The sequence below is a fragment of the Erithacus rubecula genome (assembly GCF_903797595.1).
Source record: "Erithacus rubecula genome assembly, chromosome: 6".
Lineage (NCBI taxonomy): Eukaryota > Metazoa > Chordata > Aves > Passeriformes > Muscicapidae > Erithacus > Erithacus rubecula.
Window position 1 is genome coordinate 11638753 of NC_136688.1, and position 19290 is coordinate 11658042.

General features: G+C 40.8%; 1 protein-coding gene across 1 annotated transcript in view; it reads left to right on the plus strand.

Annotated features, from left to right (window-relative positions):
* SHANK2 (SH3 and multiple ankyrin repeat domains 2) overlaps positions 1-19290 on the plus strand; it is a 274142-nt gene that overhangs the window by 86317 nt on the left and 168535 nt on the right. Inside the window, 4 exon segments of the mRNA XM_079307962.1 lie at positions 9463-9671; positions 9675-9709; positions 9711-9770; positions 14214-14383. Of these exon segments, the coding sequence (XP_079164088.1) occupies positions 9463-9671; positions 9675-9709; positions 9711-9770; positions 14214-14383 (474 nt within the window).

The window sequence follows — 19290 nt, forward strand, 5'->3', positions numbered from 1 at the left end:
GGAAGCACAGATGCTTTGTCCCACTATTTACTAAAGAGGTTCACACTTAGATTTAAAGCAGTGAAATCAAATCACTGGATAAAGCCTGGAACAACATAATGATTTAAGGAATTCATGGAGAGCTTCTGGTAGGAAGAAAGTCACACCAAGGCAAAATCAAATCGTTTTCTGTACAGCACCATGCAACCTAATATTGGTGCAGTTGTTTTGCTGAGTATCTTATGTGCTTTCATTTGTCCTTGTTCTCCTCTGCAGCATTGAACTGCAACCACAAATTCAATTGTTGCATCTGAGGCCCATCAGTGTCAGACTTAGCAGAAGAATCTTTGTTACAGGAGCCGCCAGCCATGAAATTCTCTCTCTGAATGACACAGCTTTGTTACTATTTTTTTTCTATCACAAACTATGTGAATTGGGATATGCACAGCCCCCTGATATTAAGCGATATTTTTCCCCAACTCATTGTATACATAATGCCAGGAATGAGATTAACTTGTTGTGTACTTCAGTCCTTCTGACAAGATTTCCCAGTGTATTATTAGTGGGGAAAATTGCATCATCCTTTCACCAGCTTGTTTAGAGAGCAGAAGAATTTGTAGTGGGATATATTTGATTCCTATTTTCTCTCTTATTGTTGGAAGTAAAAGAATGCAGCTTCAGGGGTTCACACTTGACTGTTTTCAGTTCAAGTTGATAGTCTGAGCTAAATGGATCCTTCTGTCCAAATACTGTACGAGTTGTTAATCTCTTGCTTCAATGACACTGTTAAGGAGCCGGTTACTCAGAGTTTGCTGCTGTGTGAAGATGAGCTACTCTGGAGGAGTTCTACTTGCTGATGAAAATGCATCTTGAAATAAACCCAGTTCATATTTAAAGAAACCAATCACAACAAGTAGTTTTGTGTTTTATTGACTGCAAATCACCCATTACCTTTTTCTGAAAGAGTTCACAGAAACTATTTACTTTTTAAAATATTCTATTTTTCACTGTCTTCATGGCCAGCAAACTCTCTGTTATCAGAGTGCAGAAGTGGATGGAGGATAGGCACAAATATTTATTGTAGTTATTTGTATTATTCATAGTAAGAGTGGATGTTACTTTCAAACCAAACACAAATAATAGAAATGAGGGGCTGTGAGTGCTCAGGGAGTACAAAACCTTGAAAAAGCCTTGTCAGAGCTGGCCTTCCCATTCCAGAGAGAATGTTCTCCCAAAGCAGAACTACAAAAAACACACAGCTTTATTTGGATAAGTTGCTTCTTTTATAGCAATGTACCTGTTAGAATGAACGCCAGCCAGCCATATTTTATTCAGATTGGCTGCTTGCTTTCACATTGCTGATAGATTTCAATATGTTTTTAAATTCCCCTTCAGCTATTGGAGCTTTGTCTCATTGCTTTTGCTTTTCTCTCTCTCTTCAAGCTGCTACTTGCAAGATGCATTATTGGCCATTGTTTCCCCCCTGATTCCAGTCTTTCACAGTGGGTTGGAGGGTTTCATTTCCCCACCTTTTAGCCTTTTATTGTTTGCTTCTCTCTTCACCCCTGACCCAGATTGTTCACACAAAGTCACCTCTCATCCTTGGGGACAGAGGTTTTACTTCTGTTCTCAGGTAAATTCTGATCTATGTATCTGTATTGCTGCAGGCAGATCTTCAGATATTTGCAGGTATTGCCACATTGAGACTGGTAATTTTTCTTTTTGAATCTTATTCAGGCTCTTTGGATCATAATTTCTCCACTTAGTACCTTCCAACCTCTCAGAGAGATGTCAGACATTTGCTCTGAAGTTTTGAAGGAATACTTAACAATTTTTAAATGTAATCTAACCAGAAGATCCTCTGTGTCTCTTTGATGTAGGGCATCTGAAAGTAAAGCCCTGAGGTGAACTGGTCTCCCTTCTCAGGCACATGCAGCTCTTTTGAATGCTTTCCTTGCATTGCTGCTGTAATCTTAGTGAGGGCTAATTTGCGTTCATGTGAATATGGCAAAAAAAACCTCCAAAGGATTGATTTTCACTTTCCATGATTTGGATTTAATTTATGTTTGGCAACTGTAGATTCAACAACTTTTAAATTAGTTTGGGATGTGCCATCAAACACATACACCTTCTATGCTTTGTTATTAAAATGAGTGAAGTGTTTTCTGCAGAGCTCTGTGGCCAGATCTCTCCACCAGGTGAGAAATTGCCTCTGATTAAGCTGTTCTCAGAACTGTGGCTGAGCCCAGAGCCTTTACGAGTCCTTGTTGTCTGTTTTCCAGGAAGTTCTGGGAAGGTTCTGGATGCCTTGGCCCTTGTTACAGTGAGCACAGCCTGGGAATGGTGGTGCTGGGTGATGGAAGGGGTGTCTGGCACATGGCTGTGCAACTCCCACTGCTATTTTTTGCTTTCTTTTCTAATTGATAACTCCTGCCATCTGTTCCTGAGTCATCTCTCTACTGTCCTTTCCCACACACAGTCTCCTGCCCCTGTTCCACCCTTGAGCTCAAGCTGAGTGCCCCAAGGCTACTGCCTAAAGCTGGTTGATACAAGGGGTAGCTGGGTGCTAAGATGCTGCTGACAGATATAACATCAGGTCAGCCCAGGCAGGGCTCTCCCAGCAGCATTTCAGTGGACTCAGATGCTTCTTTCTCTGTGCTGCTTTAGCTGCAGTTCCTTGAGCAAACGCCACGGATTTTTTTATTCAGAAAAATTAAAAAAAAATCCAACAACCAAACCCTTGTCTTTATAAAATCGGTTCAGTTGTTGCTCTGAGATGGAGTCCTTCTGAATCTGTCACCCCTGCCTGGGTTCAAGACCACCTTGTGGCTCTGGAATAAGTCAGTAATCTAGAAGCACTGTAGCAGCTTAGATTGGTGTTTCTCCCCTCCCCAAGAGCCTTTATGTTCTTTCCAGTCTATATTTGAATCTGTCTTTTCTTGTCTAACTCTCCATTTGGTGGCTTAGCATACGGGAAGTCTGTTTTATAGTGCAGAGAAATGCATTTCTACATGCTAAGAACTGAATTTTTAACAAGAACCAGCTAGAGGAATTTTTTCTAACAGAAGCTCCAAAATTGATAACATCAAGAAAGAATATATCATAGCAATTGTAGCTGTGGTTGACCATTATTTAAGAAGCCTTGGATATTCAAGGTGTGTTGGAGGGATGTTAAATAAGAACATTGGGCTCTTAAGTGCCTAAAAATAGATCCTCAAGAGTGCGTAAGTCACTGATTTTCCATAGATTTCTAACAGGGGTTATGGATTTAAGCACCCATAAAAATTGGTTTTAAAAGTGCAAGAAATCTCATCAAAATTAACCTGACAACCCATGTTTTGGTTTCTGTTTAAGGTGGCCTTTTCCTCTCAGAGACATCCCCATGTACAGCTCCCACATTTTCTCCTACCAAAGGAGCAGGGAAATGAGGGTTTGCCTCACCTCTCTTTGGATGGTTCCTCATGATTTTTTGATTAAGGATGCTAATGGCTTGTGGGTTATATTATCCCTGGGTATAGGCACAGTTAAATTATTAAGTTTTTGTCCTGAGGTGATAATACTGAGGCTACAGTTATGAGGCAGAAAATCTTTCAGAAGGAGTGGAAGCTGCAGGAATATTTTCTTTTTTTAAATTTCCGAGCACCAGGGAATTTGGGACTTCTGTTAAAATAAACAAATTCTAATAAACGATTAGTGAAAATGAGAGAAGCTCAAAAACTGCAGCTGCAAGTGTTTGCTGACTTCTTTTATTGTCACATTTTTCCATTGTACAATAGTGGTTATTGCAGGAGGCTCTGCCATGTGGGAAGAAATTATTATCCTGTGTTGGAGGAAAGACAGACATTTAAATGAAATAAAATGATCACTCATCAGGTGATCTCTCTGATAGTGTAGGTCTGAAAGGGTTCCCACCATTTCCACAAAACTTAATAATTTCAAGTGACTTTCATATTTTGAATGTTTTTTTAACACTGATTAGAAACCTCCAGATGATGAAATGTTACAGCTCCGGCAAGAATCTAATAAGATTTCCCCCTGGGACTGATTTTGATTGACTGCAGTTGCCTGTCTGTTTTTATTTTACTGTACATGAACAGACAGAAATGAGCAGCATTGAGTTAACCCTTTGCTGGCCTGATTCCTGTCCTTGGGGGTCTGGGCTGTCACTGCTTTCCACCACTGACACCCAGAGAAAGGAAAAAAGGGAAAATTAACACTCATAGCTCCTTTGTGTTTTGTAGCTCCAAATATAATTGGGGGATTGGATGAAGGTATTAGAAAATTGAACCCACAAAGGGTTATAATTCAAATTAGTGGCACAGCCCTGGTGGAGCAGTTCTTGTTCTGGAAATTATATTGATTTTTCAGTGGAGCTAATTAATGCACATATTTATAAGTTAATGAATAAAAGTTCAAAGTTATTCTTTAGGAAGCCTTGCATCTATTAGAAGTGAAGAAGAAGGCTTTTTCCTGTCAAAGATTTTTAATGCTGCACATATGCTGTGTCCTTTTCCTCTGGTAAGAGTTCCACCTACTAAGGATGGTTGCTTTCAAAAATAAATTGAACCAAAACGTAAAATTATATTAGGTAAATATTCTTTTTATGTAAATTAAACATTGGGATGTTAAATTAAGTTTAAACTTTTCAATTTATTTATGCTTTCTAATTATTTTCAGTGCCATGTAACTGTGAGGTCACTATGCACACAGACATTAAATCCATTTAAGTAATTTATTTTCTGTCTTTCTTGAAGTAGTTTTCTCAGTAAGAAACTCCTTGATTTTCCACATAGATGCATTAGTGATCAGTAGAGAAGCCTGAAATAGAATAAATATTTATTGCCTGTTGTATAGTTTATATTATTAGAAGGCAATTTTTTAATGCAGGTTACTCTTTTTTATTAGACCATGTATTTCTTATCCTTTGGAATCTTTGTATCTTAGATTTAAGTAGATCTGCTTAATTTTTTTGTGGTTTTTAGCACCTCCCCCTCCTTCCGATGTGCCTGTCTCACTTATTTGTTCTTCCTCTGGAAGCATGCTTGCACTGCCAAGCATAGTTATCCCTGGGTTTCTGTTTTATTCAGAATTAGGACTTTCTGAACTTCTTTGGTTACATCTTGTATTTCCTGGCATTTGCATCGAATTTACCAAATCAGCTTGGTCAGTTTTCTTTATGTTTGTTTTTTTTGTTGTTGTTTTGGTTTTTTTTTATTTTTTATTCTTACCCTGTCCAAAAAGAAATTCTCTTTTATTCCAGTGTGATGGAAGGGGAGAATAATGGTGCTTGTATCATCCCCTCTGTTTCAAACTGGAATATAGGAATACAGGTAAGAGATTCTGAGTAGTGGCAGGTTTGGCTCCATCCTTAACGTGGTCATTGTGTGAAGCTTGAGGCGATTTGTGCTTCTCCTCAGACTGGTGCTTTGGCATAATAAATAAATAGAGAACAGGGAATAAATAGCAAAAAGTGAAGAGCACAAGGGGAAATCAATGGGGAAGAAGAAATAGATAGGTAAAAGGAAATACATAGGGAAAAGGAAATAAATAGCAAAAAGTGAGTAAACAGCAACAAGCAAATAAATAGCAACAAGCGAATAACCAGTGGGATGCTCTGTTCAGCGAGAGGCATCTGCAAAAGTTGAGAGCAAAGGCAGGTGCCCGGCAGCTCCCGTCCCTGGCTGGGCTTTCCCGTGCCAGCCGCAGCCGCTGCAGTGGCTCTCCCGCCTGGGCAGTGGGAATTGCTGCCCGGGGCCCGCAGCTCCCGCACCCGGCGGGCTCAGAGGCGGAGCGCGTCTGCTCTGCGGGGCTGTGGCGGCGGCAGGTTCACATGACTAATGCTGCGAGAGATAGCAGGAGCGCTTTTTTTTTTTTTCCTTCTTCCTTTTTTTTTTTTTTTTTTTTTTTTTTTTTGAGCAGCTCCAGTCTGTGCACAGTTGGCTCCCAGCTGACAGACAGAATGTGGGGTGGGCTTTGTCACCAGAACGCTGGGTACTGCATGCCCAGTTATGCTCGCAATTCCACAGTGCCCAGAAACCTGCTGCTTATGTCAGGGTGCAGCCAGCCTGAACACATAGAAATTGGGTAGCTTGACTGTTTGTTTTGGGGTTTTTTTAATTTTTTTTTTTATTATTTTTATTTTTTTATCTTTTTTGCCTCTTTTTTTCCCTGCAAAGGTTATATAATGAGGGGATTGCTGCTAAAGTAAAAAGGGAAAATGAAGTCTTTGTTAAATGCCTTCACAAAGAAAGAAGGTAAGCGATGAAAGCAGAACACTTTGATGTTTCAGACTGGTGTTTTCTTGTGTACATTTAATATGATGGGCTTAGTAAATCTATAATTAATCAATTCCTGCAATTTCTTTTTCAAAATTATTTGATGTTAGACAGTCCATTTAGACAAGTGGATATTAAAGCTGGATGTGACTTTATTCCTTTTAGGATTTTCTCTGAAGGATCAAGTAGTTGTAAAAATGTTTTTGCTCCCTAAAAAATGCATTTGGAGACAGGGAAGGATATTCTTAGGTGAATTTTGTCAGTGAATGGTGCTGAATTGCCCCTTCAGATGTATGAAGTGCCAGGAATAGAATTCAGAGAGCTGGAGGAAGGATTATGTGGTACTTTCAAGTATGCTTTTAGGAATGGTAAATTTAAACTTTTGGGACATGGAATTAGTTCAGGCATTTTCATGTCATTTTATATCAAGTGTTTTTCCCCAAACAAGTTTTGGCACAGTTATTCTTGCAGTTCTGCAAAGTGGTGAAATAGTAGGGAAAAGCAGAGTCTAACTGGGACTAAAGCATGGACATTTGCATTTCATAATTTTGTGTTGTAGTTATGTTTTTTAATTGTGAAAATAATATAAATAATGCTGATAAGACACAGCTAAAAAAATATCCACCCACTTACAGTTTGCAGATTGCTGGGGAAAAGAAACAGTTGGGTGGAATATTAATCACTTGAGGCACAGAAATGCTTATTTTTAACTCTTTCTATAAAAGATTTGTGTTAGGACACACATCAATTGGGTGCATTAGTTGTCCCTTTCCCTGTTTATTTCCTGTAGTAAAGGCTAATTTGCTCGTAGTTCTCTCCTCAAGCAATACAATATAGCAAAACAGAAGAGCTAAACTGTTAAATGGGCTTGTAAAATGCTCCTGAGGTGTGTAGGGAGAAATAATTGCTTTCCTCTGGTGCCTGGAGGGTGGTTTCTCCAATGTGTCAGTACAGATGTGCCCTGCAGCTCTGTCCGTGGCTGTCACCGTGCCCCGGCACCCTGTCCCTGTCCTCCCTCTGCCTCCCAGCAGCAGAGATCCCACCAGCCTCTCCAGAGTCCCAGTAAACATCCCCAAAACGCTGGCAGGGTTTCGTTTCTCAGCCTGTGGCTAGAAGGGCTGAGCAGGCTGCTTCCAGGTGAATGAGAAATTAAAATCTGAGAGTCAGACCAATTTCCACTGAATCCAAGGCAAGCTCTGGTGACCTGGTGGAGCAGCATTAGACCTTCAGGTAGCAAACCTGAGTGTGCCCAAACATCCCCTGTATTCAGTTTGTGTGTTTGTCCTTGATTGATTTCTGCTTTGTTGTACCTGGGAAAGATTACCATCTTCAATGAAGTAATTTCTGGAACTCTATTCTAAATGTCAGAAATAAAGGAATGTAGAAATGTTGCATCTCTGCCCCCCACATCGACCTACGGGTCTGTATGTGCAGTTTTGGAGATAAATGCTGTGAGTTTACTGTAAGTTAGCACTAACTGGGTCTTTCACTGTGACATCTGAAGCACCAAGGTGCTCTCATGACACCCTCAGCTGCTTTGAAACCTTAAAGAAATATGGAATGGGAAAAAAAACTTGAAATGTCAGGAAGATTATCCAGAGTTTCTGCCAGTTTCTAGCATAAGCATTGGACTTTTGTGCTTTCTCTCCTTTAATAGCTTTCAAAGGCTATTTCCCTTATTTCAAAGGAAACATGGAAATTAATTGAAACCCTTTCTGTGCACGCTGTTCCCGTGTTTGGTCGTTCTGATGTTGTTGAATTGTTTACTAGAGAAAGTTTCAGCTCACTGGAAATACAAAGGATATTATTGTAAAATAATCAGTATTGTAGCTAATCATAAACTGACTCTGGTGAAAATTATACAAACCATTCTTTTACTTGCAGTTCCGTCTCTATTTTATGCTATAAATATGCTCTCAGTTTTGCACTAAATCGATAAATTTTGCTTTGTTCTCTCAATTAAAGGCTCTATTTCAAGGCAGGACAGATTGATTCCTATCTGTATTCATATTTATGTGATTTTATTTACTTGCACAGTATGACAGACATTCTTATTCTGTTTTTTGTGAGGTTTTGAAGTGTATTGAATGAATAGACATTTCTGGCTCTTTATAAATGGCACTTACTGGCACTTTAGACATGTAGGATGATATTTCGTGGGACTTCTTTCCGAATTTAAATATGATTTGAGAGCTTCACCAGCTCAGTGAAGCCCTCAGATTAATGACTGGCTGCCTTTGTTAGTTATGCCACTGTTACTTTTCGGGTGTAAATCTGTGCACTTTGGCTTAGGTGACCCCACTAGCTCCACTGAGAGAAATTAATGAGGGCAGTTGCATAATGGGGATCAAGGCCAGCATGAGGTTTTGAGGTCAATTCCTTATGACACATCTGGTGATAACTGGGTGCTAGAGTGGGAAAAGGAGATCTGGAAAATTGTGTGAATGCTCATGTGTACTTAGAATTCATGTGAAGGGTTGGATGCTCTGCTCTGAGTTCTGTTTGTGCCCTTGCTTTGTTTTGTGCTGTGGCTCTTTCATTAAGGAGTTTCTTGGAGCCTTTGGATACCGTGGTGTTCCCTCGTCCTGTTCCTATGTATTACCCTGGGTAATCTGCTCTACATACCATAGTAATGGATATGGTAGGAAGGCCAGGATTAGAAAGAGGGAATGCCTGGGGATTGCAGCAGTGTAATAGAGTTCTGCCAGGACAGGAACCTGTTGTCCTCGATTTTTACCTGCAAGGTGGGGATAAGGTGACTGTTCCAGATTTCAGGTTAGGCCTGAACTTGAGGTGGACCAGTTTTGGTGCCAGCTGGGGGATGGAAACTGCAAGTCCGTGCATCAGGAATTCTTCTGGGCAGCCCTGTTCTGTGCCTTTCTGACTGAATGTGACAACACAGCAGGAAAATAAACTTTCTGAGCCTCAAACCTGGCAATAATGAGGTGTTTCCCATTTCCTAGACCACAGTTCAGTGTTGAGCAGGCTTATGGCACTGGTGTTGCTTCACCATGTATCAAGCCAGCAAATAGGTTAAAAATTGCTCTGTTGTTTTGATTTAATGTTCTAAAGATAATTTGATCAGCTCTGCTGGCAAGGTGGAGTTTCTGCCTCTGCAGAAGAAAGAATGCCATATGTTGCATGTGGTGGTAAACACACATGAATGTGAAATCATCTGAGATCACCCTCCATGTCTCTCTTTGCACAGTGCCCTTTCGGGAGGCTCCCACCTACTCCAATAGGAGGAGGAGGCCTCCCAGCACCTTGGCAGCCCCCCGGATCCTGCTCCGCTCCAACAGCGACAACAACCTGAACATCAACAACCTCCCCGAGTGGTCGGCCTCCTCCTCCGCCTCTTCACACCGCAGCCTTTCCCCTCACCTGCTCCAACAGATGCAGAATAATCCAATGGAACTGTAAAAAACTGTGGGGAGTTACACTCCGTCCTCCGGAGCCGTCGCCGTCCCTCAACAGGCTGGGAGAGGATGCCAAGAGGCAGCAGCACAGGCACATCAGGTGAGTTGTGGCTGCTTCACAGCACAAGGTACTCCTAAAAGGCACCATGTGGCCTGCCACATTCCTTTATGTATTTGCACTCTCTAGAATGTATAGTTAATCATTCTCAGCACACTGGACATGGCCCAAGTGTGAATATTTTAATTGGAAACACCAAAGCCAGCTGTTTCCTCACAGAGCTCCAGCAGACAGGCGGACTTTCATGTTCAGCAGTGACTCCACACAGAGTTTGCACCTCCAGCTCAACGTGCTGGCTCTGCACATCTTCCCATAGTTGAAATAAGGATTGTATTTAATAGCAAAGCCAGCTGTTTCTGGGATACCTGGTGCCTTCATGGAACTATTGGTCATGCCTGGAACCTGTGTTGAGGCTGCTTATGGGTGATGGAGCAGAAGCTGTTTAAATTCTCTCTTCTGTAGGAATGTGCTGAACCAAAGAGTGAAATAGAGGGAGTAATGTGATCTAGCAGGCATTCAAGACAAATATCCTGCAGCTGTGTCCCACTGGGGAACAAATCCTGACTAATTAGAGTCATGTAGGTATTATAAGATATGGAATAAAGTGGAGGGCTGGGGCTAAGTTTCCATCACATATCGGGGCTGCAGCTTTGAGAAGCCACTTCCATGGACTCAGGAACTCCTTTAAAATGTGAAAGAGATAGAATTACACCAGAACAAGGGATCAAAGTGCTGCAAAAAAAGGCCTGGGAGAATCAGAGAGAGCTGCTGGAGAGAACAAGTGCCAAAACACATTTAACTCACTACTCATTTGAAAATCAGACTTGTCTGTCCTGTTTCCTAATATATGTGTGTGTATATATATAAAAAAAGATCTGCTGTTCAGAGTAGAAAAGGACCTGGGCATTATCAAGAAATGCAGGGGTTGGTTTCTTTGCTGTTTGTAGGTGTAAGGGATGTTCAGTAGAGTTTTCAAGTCAGTAAAACAAAATGTCATGTAGCTGACACTGCCTCTGTTACCTTGTCTGCTCCTCTGTTCTCCCTGGCCCTAGGCTCTCAAACTGCCAGGCACTGTTTGTGATAGAAAAAATAGTGCTGGACAGGGGAGATCTGGTGAATTGTGAGACAAAGTTGTCTGGAATGTAAGAAGGAGTGGAATTTAAAGGAAGGAAGGGGATACAGATTCTGTTTGCCAGTGGTTTCATGCAGCAAAGCAAGCTCATCTTGCTTTGTTGTATGCTACAATAATGGCAAAAGCTCATTTGAGTATAATTTGGGTTCCATTTCCTCACAGAGCCCAATATTAGCTTAAGACCAGTCTGCAATGAGGCTTCAACTGGATGAGGAGTTGAAGAGGCTGTAAGGTTCTTTTCAGAGAATGAATGTTCTTGTGTTCTGTATTCTGCTGATGCCACCAGAGAGGAAGGTTCTACCTTAGAGAGAATCTAAGAATAATCACTGTTTGATTCTTTTAGCTGAATGGAATACAAAGTGCCTTTTCATCAGTGTTCCTGGGATAACACACTTCAAATTCTAGAAGTGTAAACAATGCTTTAAGCTGTGGGTAACAATTAGAAATATATTTCTTTGGACTAAATAAACATTTACTTGCTTTGACTTTGTTCAGCTGCTTTCCTCTTCCATTTCTGAAAAGTAGCTCAGGTGATAGTGAGAACCAATTTAATGCCTGAGAGTTTGTGGATATAAAATTTTGGTCTTAGTGTATCAGCATCACTGCTACTGAAATTGCTACCCAGCTGCAGAGTTCACTCTGTCCCACCAAGTCTTGTTTCAGAGAAGTCCAGAGTAAGTGCAAGGACTGAGAAGAGAAGCTAGAGGCTCTCTAAATTTAAAGACAACTAAAAGGATTTTATATATACTTTTTCCTGCAAATAATGCCTTTTCTTGCCAAAGGCCCATTTTGCAGTCAGGAATGGCACCTTACATGACACTTCACTCACAGATTTTGTTTAACTATGTGACCACCTACTTACTGTCAGCTAAATGTGGGAATTGTTGCTGTCTTTGCTTATTATTTGCAAATAATAAGAGTCACCACAAAACTGTTACTCCTGAGATGGAAAAGCCCTTTTTGAAAGAGCAGGAGGTTGAATTGTGGAGCAGCAGCCAGAAGGGGCATGGTGATGGAGAAGGTCAGACTGTGACAAAGTGTTAATGAGCTTTGTGGGATTTGCGTTGTGGAGAGGTGCTGGAAAGAGATGTTGGAAGGAGTTCATGTGACCTTTGCAGCCCATGTGGCTCAGGTGTTCTGTCTTCTCAAACTGAAAGAGGAGAGATTTAGATTGGATACTAGGAGGAAATTCTTTCCTGAGTGAGTAGTGAGTCACTGGAGCAGACTTCCCAGAGAAGCTGTGGCTGCCCCATCCCTGGAAGTGTTTATGGCCAGGCTGGAACAACCTGGTCCAGTGGAAGATGTCCCTGCCCCTGGCAGGGAGTGGCACTGGATGGTCTTAAAGATTCCTTCCAAGCCAAACTGTTCTTGATTCTCATGAGGGTGGTTGCTTTCCACAGCAAAGTGGTTGGGGGATGGAGCTGGGAATGAAAGAGAAGGAACAGCCTTCATATGGAACTTACCCCACAGAAATCAGGGAATGAGGTGCTAACACAGCCTCAGTCAGGACTGAGCTGCCAAGAATGGCCACCTTCTTCTGGCTGAGAGGGAAACATGTCCACACTTCTCTTGAAGTCTCCACATCCTCCTCCTGCTCCTTCTTGGCATGGCACTTGCTGGGCTTGGAGCCCACACTGGGGACAAGCAAGGGATAGGAAAGATCTCTTTTTAAGAAGACCTGCACCCCATGTAGCAGCCCTGATTTCCATTAGTGAGCCAGTTGCCTAAGAAGTTCTGCATTCCTTCTGTGGGCTTAATGTGCCATTTCCCTTTTCTCTTTCAGTGATAGAGAAAATGAATGTATTTTCTGTGCTCGCAGTTAAAGTAGCTGCTGGGAGATAATGCTGGGAATAGTTGCCACCAGACTAGGCAGAAACACAGCTTGATACAAGTGGAAATCAGATGTGTAGCTATAGTTTATAGATTTGGATGTGGTTTTTTTTTTTTTTATGGTGATGACTGTTCCTTCACTTACAAGGAAAAAGGAATGGAGCAAAAGAGCTGAAATCTGAATGTCATCTTTTCCAGGCTTTCTTCAAACAACTGAGTTGGCCGAGATTTCTGGTGCAAACTCCATCATAGACATGCAAGCAGAGCTTGCTTTAAACTCCTGAGTGTGGCTTACCATTTGTTCACAGTAATAGAACAGAAAATGGTGAAAGGGGCATGCAATTCCAAATTGTGAAGAAGTTACTGCAGGAAAATGGGAGTGTTCCTGATAGGAAAGATCCACTAGGTGTGAGTTTTTCCCAGACTTCTGTACCTATTGACTTGCTGGCTCCCATTTTGGTAGGAGACTGTTTTTAAAAAAAAAAAAAAAAGGTGAAAACCCAGCAGACCCCAGCCCTTGTCTTTAATTTTGCTTGAAGCAGTTTGAGATACTTTTTTACACGAAGGCAAGCAGAGTGGTACGATGCTAAAACACCACTAAATCACCTTTCTTCCTTTGGTAGCCTAACTTTTCCCTATCAATCTCTATCAATATTATTCCTTCTCATGAATATTTTCCTTTTCTAGACTTTGGTTAAGACTGCAAGTTTTTATACTTTGGGTTTTTTTAAAGTTGACTGCTAGTGTATTACAAGTTTGTTATGATATATCCTATAGGTTTGCCACCCTCTTTAATATTTGCTTCTTTTGCTTTTCATATCTTTTTGACAGTTCATTTTCCCACAGGTTTAAGAGTGATCTTACACATTGTTCACCACCTTTCAACAATTATTTTTTTATACACCATGAGTAGACTGTGAGTTGATGGTGACCTGTGGCTTCCTGGGCACATTCTGGAGTCACTGAGTGAGCTGGTGGTGGCCATCCAGAAGAATTGATCATTTGGAAAATGTTAACCACAAGCAATGTGCTTTGTGAAGATCTAAATTTAACCTTGGAGTGATGAAGTAACTTGATTATTCAGTCCATTTAGTTAATAATTCAGTGATCTCAGTTGTTCACTCTGTGTTACAAAGATATCCATTCCCAGGAATTGTAAATACAGACATTTTCAAGTCCCTCTGACAAATTGACATGCTGGGAATGTATGTTAGGCATATAAATTTTGAATTTAATTAGGGCCTGGGAATGTGCAAGTTTAATTTGCAGAAAAACTAAAAGCTTTAATGTTGTGTGTTTTCAGTTCTAGGCCATTATGGTCAGGTGAATATTGATCAAGTTTCATGCTGAAATATTTAAACCCTTACAAGCTCCTGTTTGGTATTTTTTTCTGCAAGGTTAGATGTCTTACTGGAAGACAGTTTTGTTATTCATTGCTTAATTTAATTCTGCTAATGTGATGGTAAATGATTAACTTTCCCCTTTTGAATAAGCAGCTAATGATTTTTCATTTCAATTTCCAGTGCCATTTACAGTCCCAGTGCCAACAAGGATACTCTGTCTGCCTTGGATTATCAGGGTCCCAAAAGGAAGCTCTACAGTGCTGTCCCTGGGAGACTTTTTATCGTAGTAAAGCCATATCAACCTCAAGGGGAAGGGGAAATTCACCTGCACAAAGGAGATAGAGTCAAAGGTGAGCACCTAATTCATTTAGAATAAACCTCTTCTCCTGCTAGGTGGGAATTTTGTGTTAAAATTCTCTTCTATGGGTGGAAATAATCTATATGGTGAAAGTCCTTTTATGCACTTGTTTCTTTGAAGGGTATTTTGCTCCTGGCTATGTTTTGTACCAATGCATATTTAGCTGCCACCTTAACTGACTTCAAAGTGCTGCCACAGCTCACAACTATGTGCAGTAATAGCACCATTGTCTCTTACTCAGGGCATGGAATTTGCTGCTGGAGCCATTCCAGAGGCACCACTTGTAAGCTTTAAGGGATGTAAAAAGGTCAGCTATCTAAACAGCTCAGGAAGGGAATGAGGGTAAGGTCAGCTCTGCTTTGGGCCCTTTCCTCAACGAACATTGAATTGGTTAAGTAGAAAATGTCCCTTCATGGGACTTGGCATAAGTGGGTAGGGAAAACCTCCTTTAAATATAATTTTGGAGGGAGCATGATGGTGCATGTGAAATTTCTGTTCCCTACTGCACTTCCCTGAGAAGACCAGGTTTAAATAAATGTCAAGCTTTGTTATTGCTTCGAAGGCAGTAAATACATCCAGATACAGCTGAAAAAATGGGAGATAGGGTGTACAGGATTCACCTTCCACAGAGTGAGGTGTGAGGCTGCTGTTTTGCACATCCAGGTAAAACAGAATAAAAGAGAGTTTGTGTTGGACCCATACAAATCAAACAGCAGTTATGGAAATCAAACAAAAGGGAATAAATTCAGTGTCCTAAATAAAAGTGTTAAGCAGCTGCAAATTTTCTTGCAAAGGGAACTACTTATCTCACAAAGGAAGACTTCAAATACCTCCTCCCTTGAGCCTGCAAACAGTATCTGGAAAAAAAAATAGGGAGCCATTAGAAGGTATTTTTGCATTCTTCTTTTTGGATGTACTGATTCTGAAGCATTTGTGGGTTTAATAATTTTTGTTAACTCCAGCCCTCAGAAGGTGTAGGACAGAAATCTGAAGGGTGCTGCACTTAAAGGTAAAACATGCAAAGTTAATTTTAAATACAAGAATGGAGGGAGAAGGTTAAACTTAGAGTCTGTAGGGCTGAAAAGATAATTTTACAGTTCTCAAGGTTGTTCCCTGATCAGGTAGGAAGCAGTGATTATGATCTCATGGTGCACAAGAACTAGGATGAAATTGTGGGGGTACTAAAACACTTTCTCCACTCAGTGTTCACAGAGATCTGGCAGGTGTCAATGGACAAGAAATGAGTGGCTATTTTGTGGCAGGTGTTGGACACAGAAATGTTCAATTGTCCTGTTGAATTTAAGGATGCAGGAATATTCTGTTTATGTAGAGGACGGAATATCAACAGCACAGGTTCTTCTCACCAGAATAAGATAAGTCTGGGCAGTTCTGGGAAAAACAAGACAGAAATTGTGTTTCCTGGCAAAAGACAAAGTACTGCAACAGGTTGCTTGGAAGGCTGAATACTTTACAGGCTTTCACTATCTGGCAAATGGTTTACCTTAGATTTTGAGACTATTATATGCAAAAATAATCCCAGAATAAAGGATTTAAATTTCAGTGAAGTATTTAATGTTCTTGAAAAATTATTTCAGGAGCCCTTGGTTCTAAGTTATTATGACAGTCACTGGAAAACATTGCAGGAAGGAATTAATCCACTTTTTATATTTTCATATAATGCTGCAGTCTAAATATGAGACCAGTGATTTTAGGGGATACTCTAAATGCTGAAATAAAAAATGGAATTATGGCTGGGGTTTTTTCTTTGTGGAGAAAATGTAAGTTTATTGAAAATAACACATTAATTATTACTGTCATTAAAAAGGGGACATGCCCATTCCACATCAAATCATTCCTGCAGGGATTATTTTTTAACTTCAAGAATCTGGTTTGCATGTTGAATTGAAATCTGGCAGAGTTTTTCCAGGTCCATTTGTTTTAAAGCATTTTAGAGTACTTTGCTGTAGCAAAATCTGGTGAGGTTTCTATACATGTCAGCCTGCTTTGGAAGAGTGTTTGGGAAAAGAACAAGTGTATATAGGGATTTTCAGTGTTACTCCTGAGGATGAAACCTTGTGAAATGTAATTTAAGGCTGTTTGTATGGCAGGGCTGAACAGTGTGTGACAGGCTCCCAGAGCTAATCAAAGGCAAAACTTCCAGAAAAAGATCAAATCCCATTTTGTGTTACCATGTCAATGGTTCCTCAGCTGCAGCAAAAAATATGTCAGAATGAGCACTGCAAGGTCATGGAGAGAACAAAGAGTGCAGGGCAAAAGACAGTGGTGCTTTAAAGAGGTCTCTGTTGTGTAACAGTATTGAAGAAGCTGCTCAAACTTTTTGTGGCAAAAATCCAGGTCCAATTAAATCTGGATTCCCGTCCCTGTTTCAGTCAAAATGTAATTATTGCTAGAGAACAAGTGAAGTGATAGGACAAGGAGCTTTGGACTGAAAGAGGTAGATTTAGACTAGATTTCAGGAAGAAAGTCTTCCCTTGGAGGGGGTGAAGCCCTGGCACAGGTGGCCCAGAGAAGCTGTGGCTGCCCTATCCCTAGAAGTGTCCAAATCCTGGTTGGATGGAGCTTGGAACAGTCTGATAAAGTGGAAGCTATCCCTTTCACTGAGAGAAGGTTGGAACAAGATGATCTTGAAGGTCCCTTCCAACCTAAACTATTCCAGGATTCTGTGATGTTTAAAAAAATTACTTCATATAGGCAGGATGGCCTTCCTCTCCATCCTCCAAAAGCACAAGCAGTAGAACTCAGAGTCCTCAGTGCTGTGGGAGTGCTGGAACTGCTGACTACAAGGAAATCCTGTTTTTTTCCCTCTTTCTGAGCGGGAATTCTTGGTACTGGGTGTATTTTCTGTCTTTTACAGACTCATTTAGCAAGACCATGGCCCAGTCAGCTTGTTTGGGGTTTAGCAAGTTACGGTGTTTGGAGGAAATGGGAGAATATTAAACCCCATGGAATTTTATTTTTCTTCACTCTGGAAATATCTTAGCCTCACTGAGAAATTGAAAACTTTGCCTTGGCCCCTCTCCTCTGCCAGCTTGGTGACTGCTCTGTTCTGTGTAAGACACTGAGTCTCAAGTCCTGGTTCTTGGATTGCTTTGGAGAGTTCAAACAGGGCATGGCACTGGCTGTGGAATTGTGCCCCGTGTTCAGCCTGACTCCAGGGAAATGCACATCACGAGTACCTCCCATGAGACTAATCACAGTAAAGATGTAGCAAGGCATTTATTGCAGGGATAAAAACCCAGAACAACATATTAGAGAAAGGGATTACTTGGGAAATGTTTTTATGGATTTTCTTTTTTAACTTGGCAGAATTAGAAGGGTCATGGAGAGGGATGAATTCCTAAACTATTGATGAAAAGTGTTCTCATCAGATGGAGAGGACACAGGGTTGGTTTTTTTTTCCTTTCTAAAACTGGTAGAAGTGCATGAATGACAGTAGTTCACAGTGTGTGATACAAGGAAACAGCTCAGAGAAATCTCTGAATGGGCAAGGTTCAAAGAAAATGTAAACTAAACAAAATGGTCTTGTATTAATAGGATATTACGTAGCCAGTACAAAAATACCTGCAGCATTTTTAGTTGTTAGTCATACACACTGACATCATTTGTGTGTCTGCCACTCATAAGAAGAGCCATGGCTGCTTGTAAAAATAAATCTGATATCTTTATTTTTATCAGAACTGCCCTAATCTTATGTTTTCACATAAATGAAGAAGAGCTGGTTTGATTCCTCACTGAAACACTTCTAATATTTTGTTGTTATATATTTTGTTTCTTTCTTCCTTCTGTATCTAAAAGACCATATCAATAAATCTGCCACAATCCAAACGCACACAAACATGTATAAAATATCTGTAAAATGAATTTGAATCAACTTTTGTGTTCCTAAATAAATTCTTGCACTGGAAATTAGGTGGTCTCTTTGATAGCAAAACTCAAAGAGTGCAATACTCAAAAAATTATTTGTGACCAAATTAGCAGTTTTCTTGGCCATGAAGATAAAACAATAGAGAAGGTTTTTGGGAAGGTAACAGATCTGAGCTCCAGGTACAGACAGGCTCTAGTCACTTGGAAACGAAACAATCAGAATTGCTTTCAGAATCCAGGTTATAATAAAACATACCTAAAATGCACATGAACTATCCTTCACTGACTTAAAAGAAAAAACCCACCTGATTCAAATACTTTGAAAGCTTTTGAAGTCTCACTCTGCTCACAGCTTTGTTTTTTCATGGTCTCCCCAGATCCTTCTGCTCCCCAGGACCAGCCCCCCCAACTCTCTCAGCCTTTTCTAGTGTTAACCTCAAGGCTGTTAACCGAAAGGTTGGTGGTTCGAGCCCACCCAGGGACGCCAAGTGTCCCGTCTCTGAGGGTCTCTTCAGGCTTGAGACCTCCCCAGAGAGGGCACGGAGGTGGTAAAAAGTCTGGTTCTCTCGGAGGTGCCGACAAGAAAGCAGCTGGAGACGACCTTGAGTTGTTTTGAGGCTGTTTTATTGTCTTATCTTAAAAAAGTTTCTGGCAGCCCGGCACAGGTCCGCTCTGCAGGTCGACCATAGCAGAAAGATCTCCTGAGAGGGCTGAGCCAAGGTCTTTATACTCTAAACTACGTATACAATATTTACAAACTTTCTCCAATGCCATGTAACCTCTTTGCAATGTCCAGTTTTCTCCCATCCAATCTGTGGTTCCCAGGGTGCACCTTCAACATGGATGACATGAAGAAGAAGGAGGAAGAAGTCCACCACACCCAGGGTCCTCCATCTTGGCCACATGGCCCTTAATATAAACAATCTAAAAAACTACTTATACTACATTTAAACAATCTAATTTACACTTTACTCATCATTCTTTTCTGTGTCTCTTCTCTCAGCGTGGGCAGAT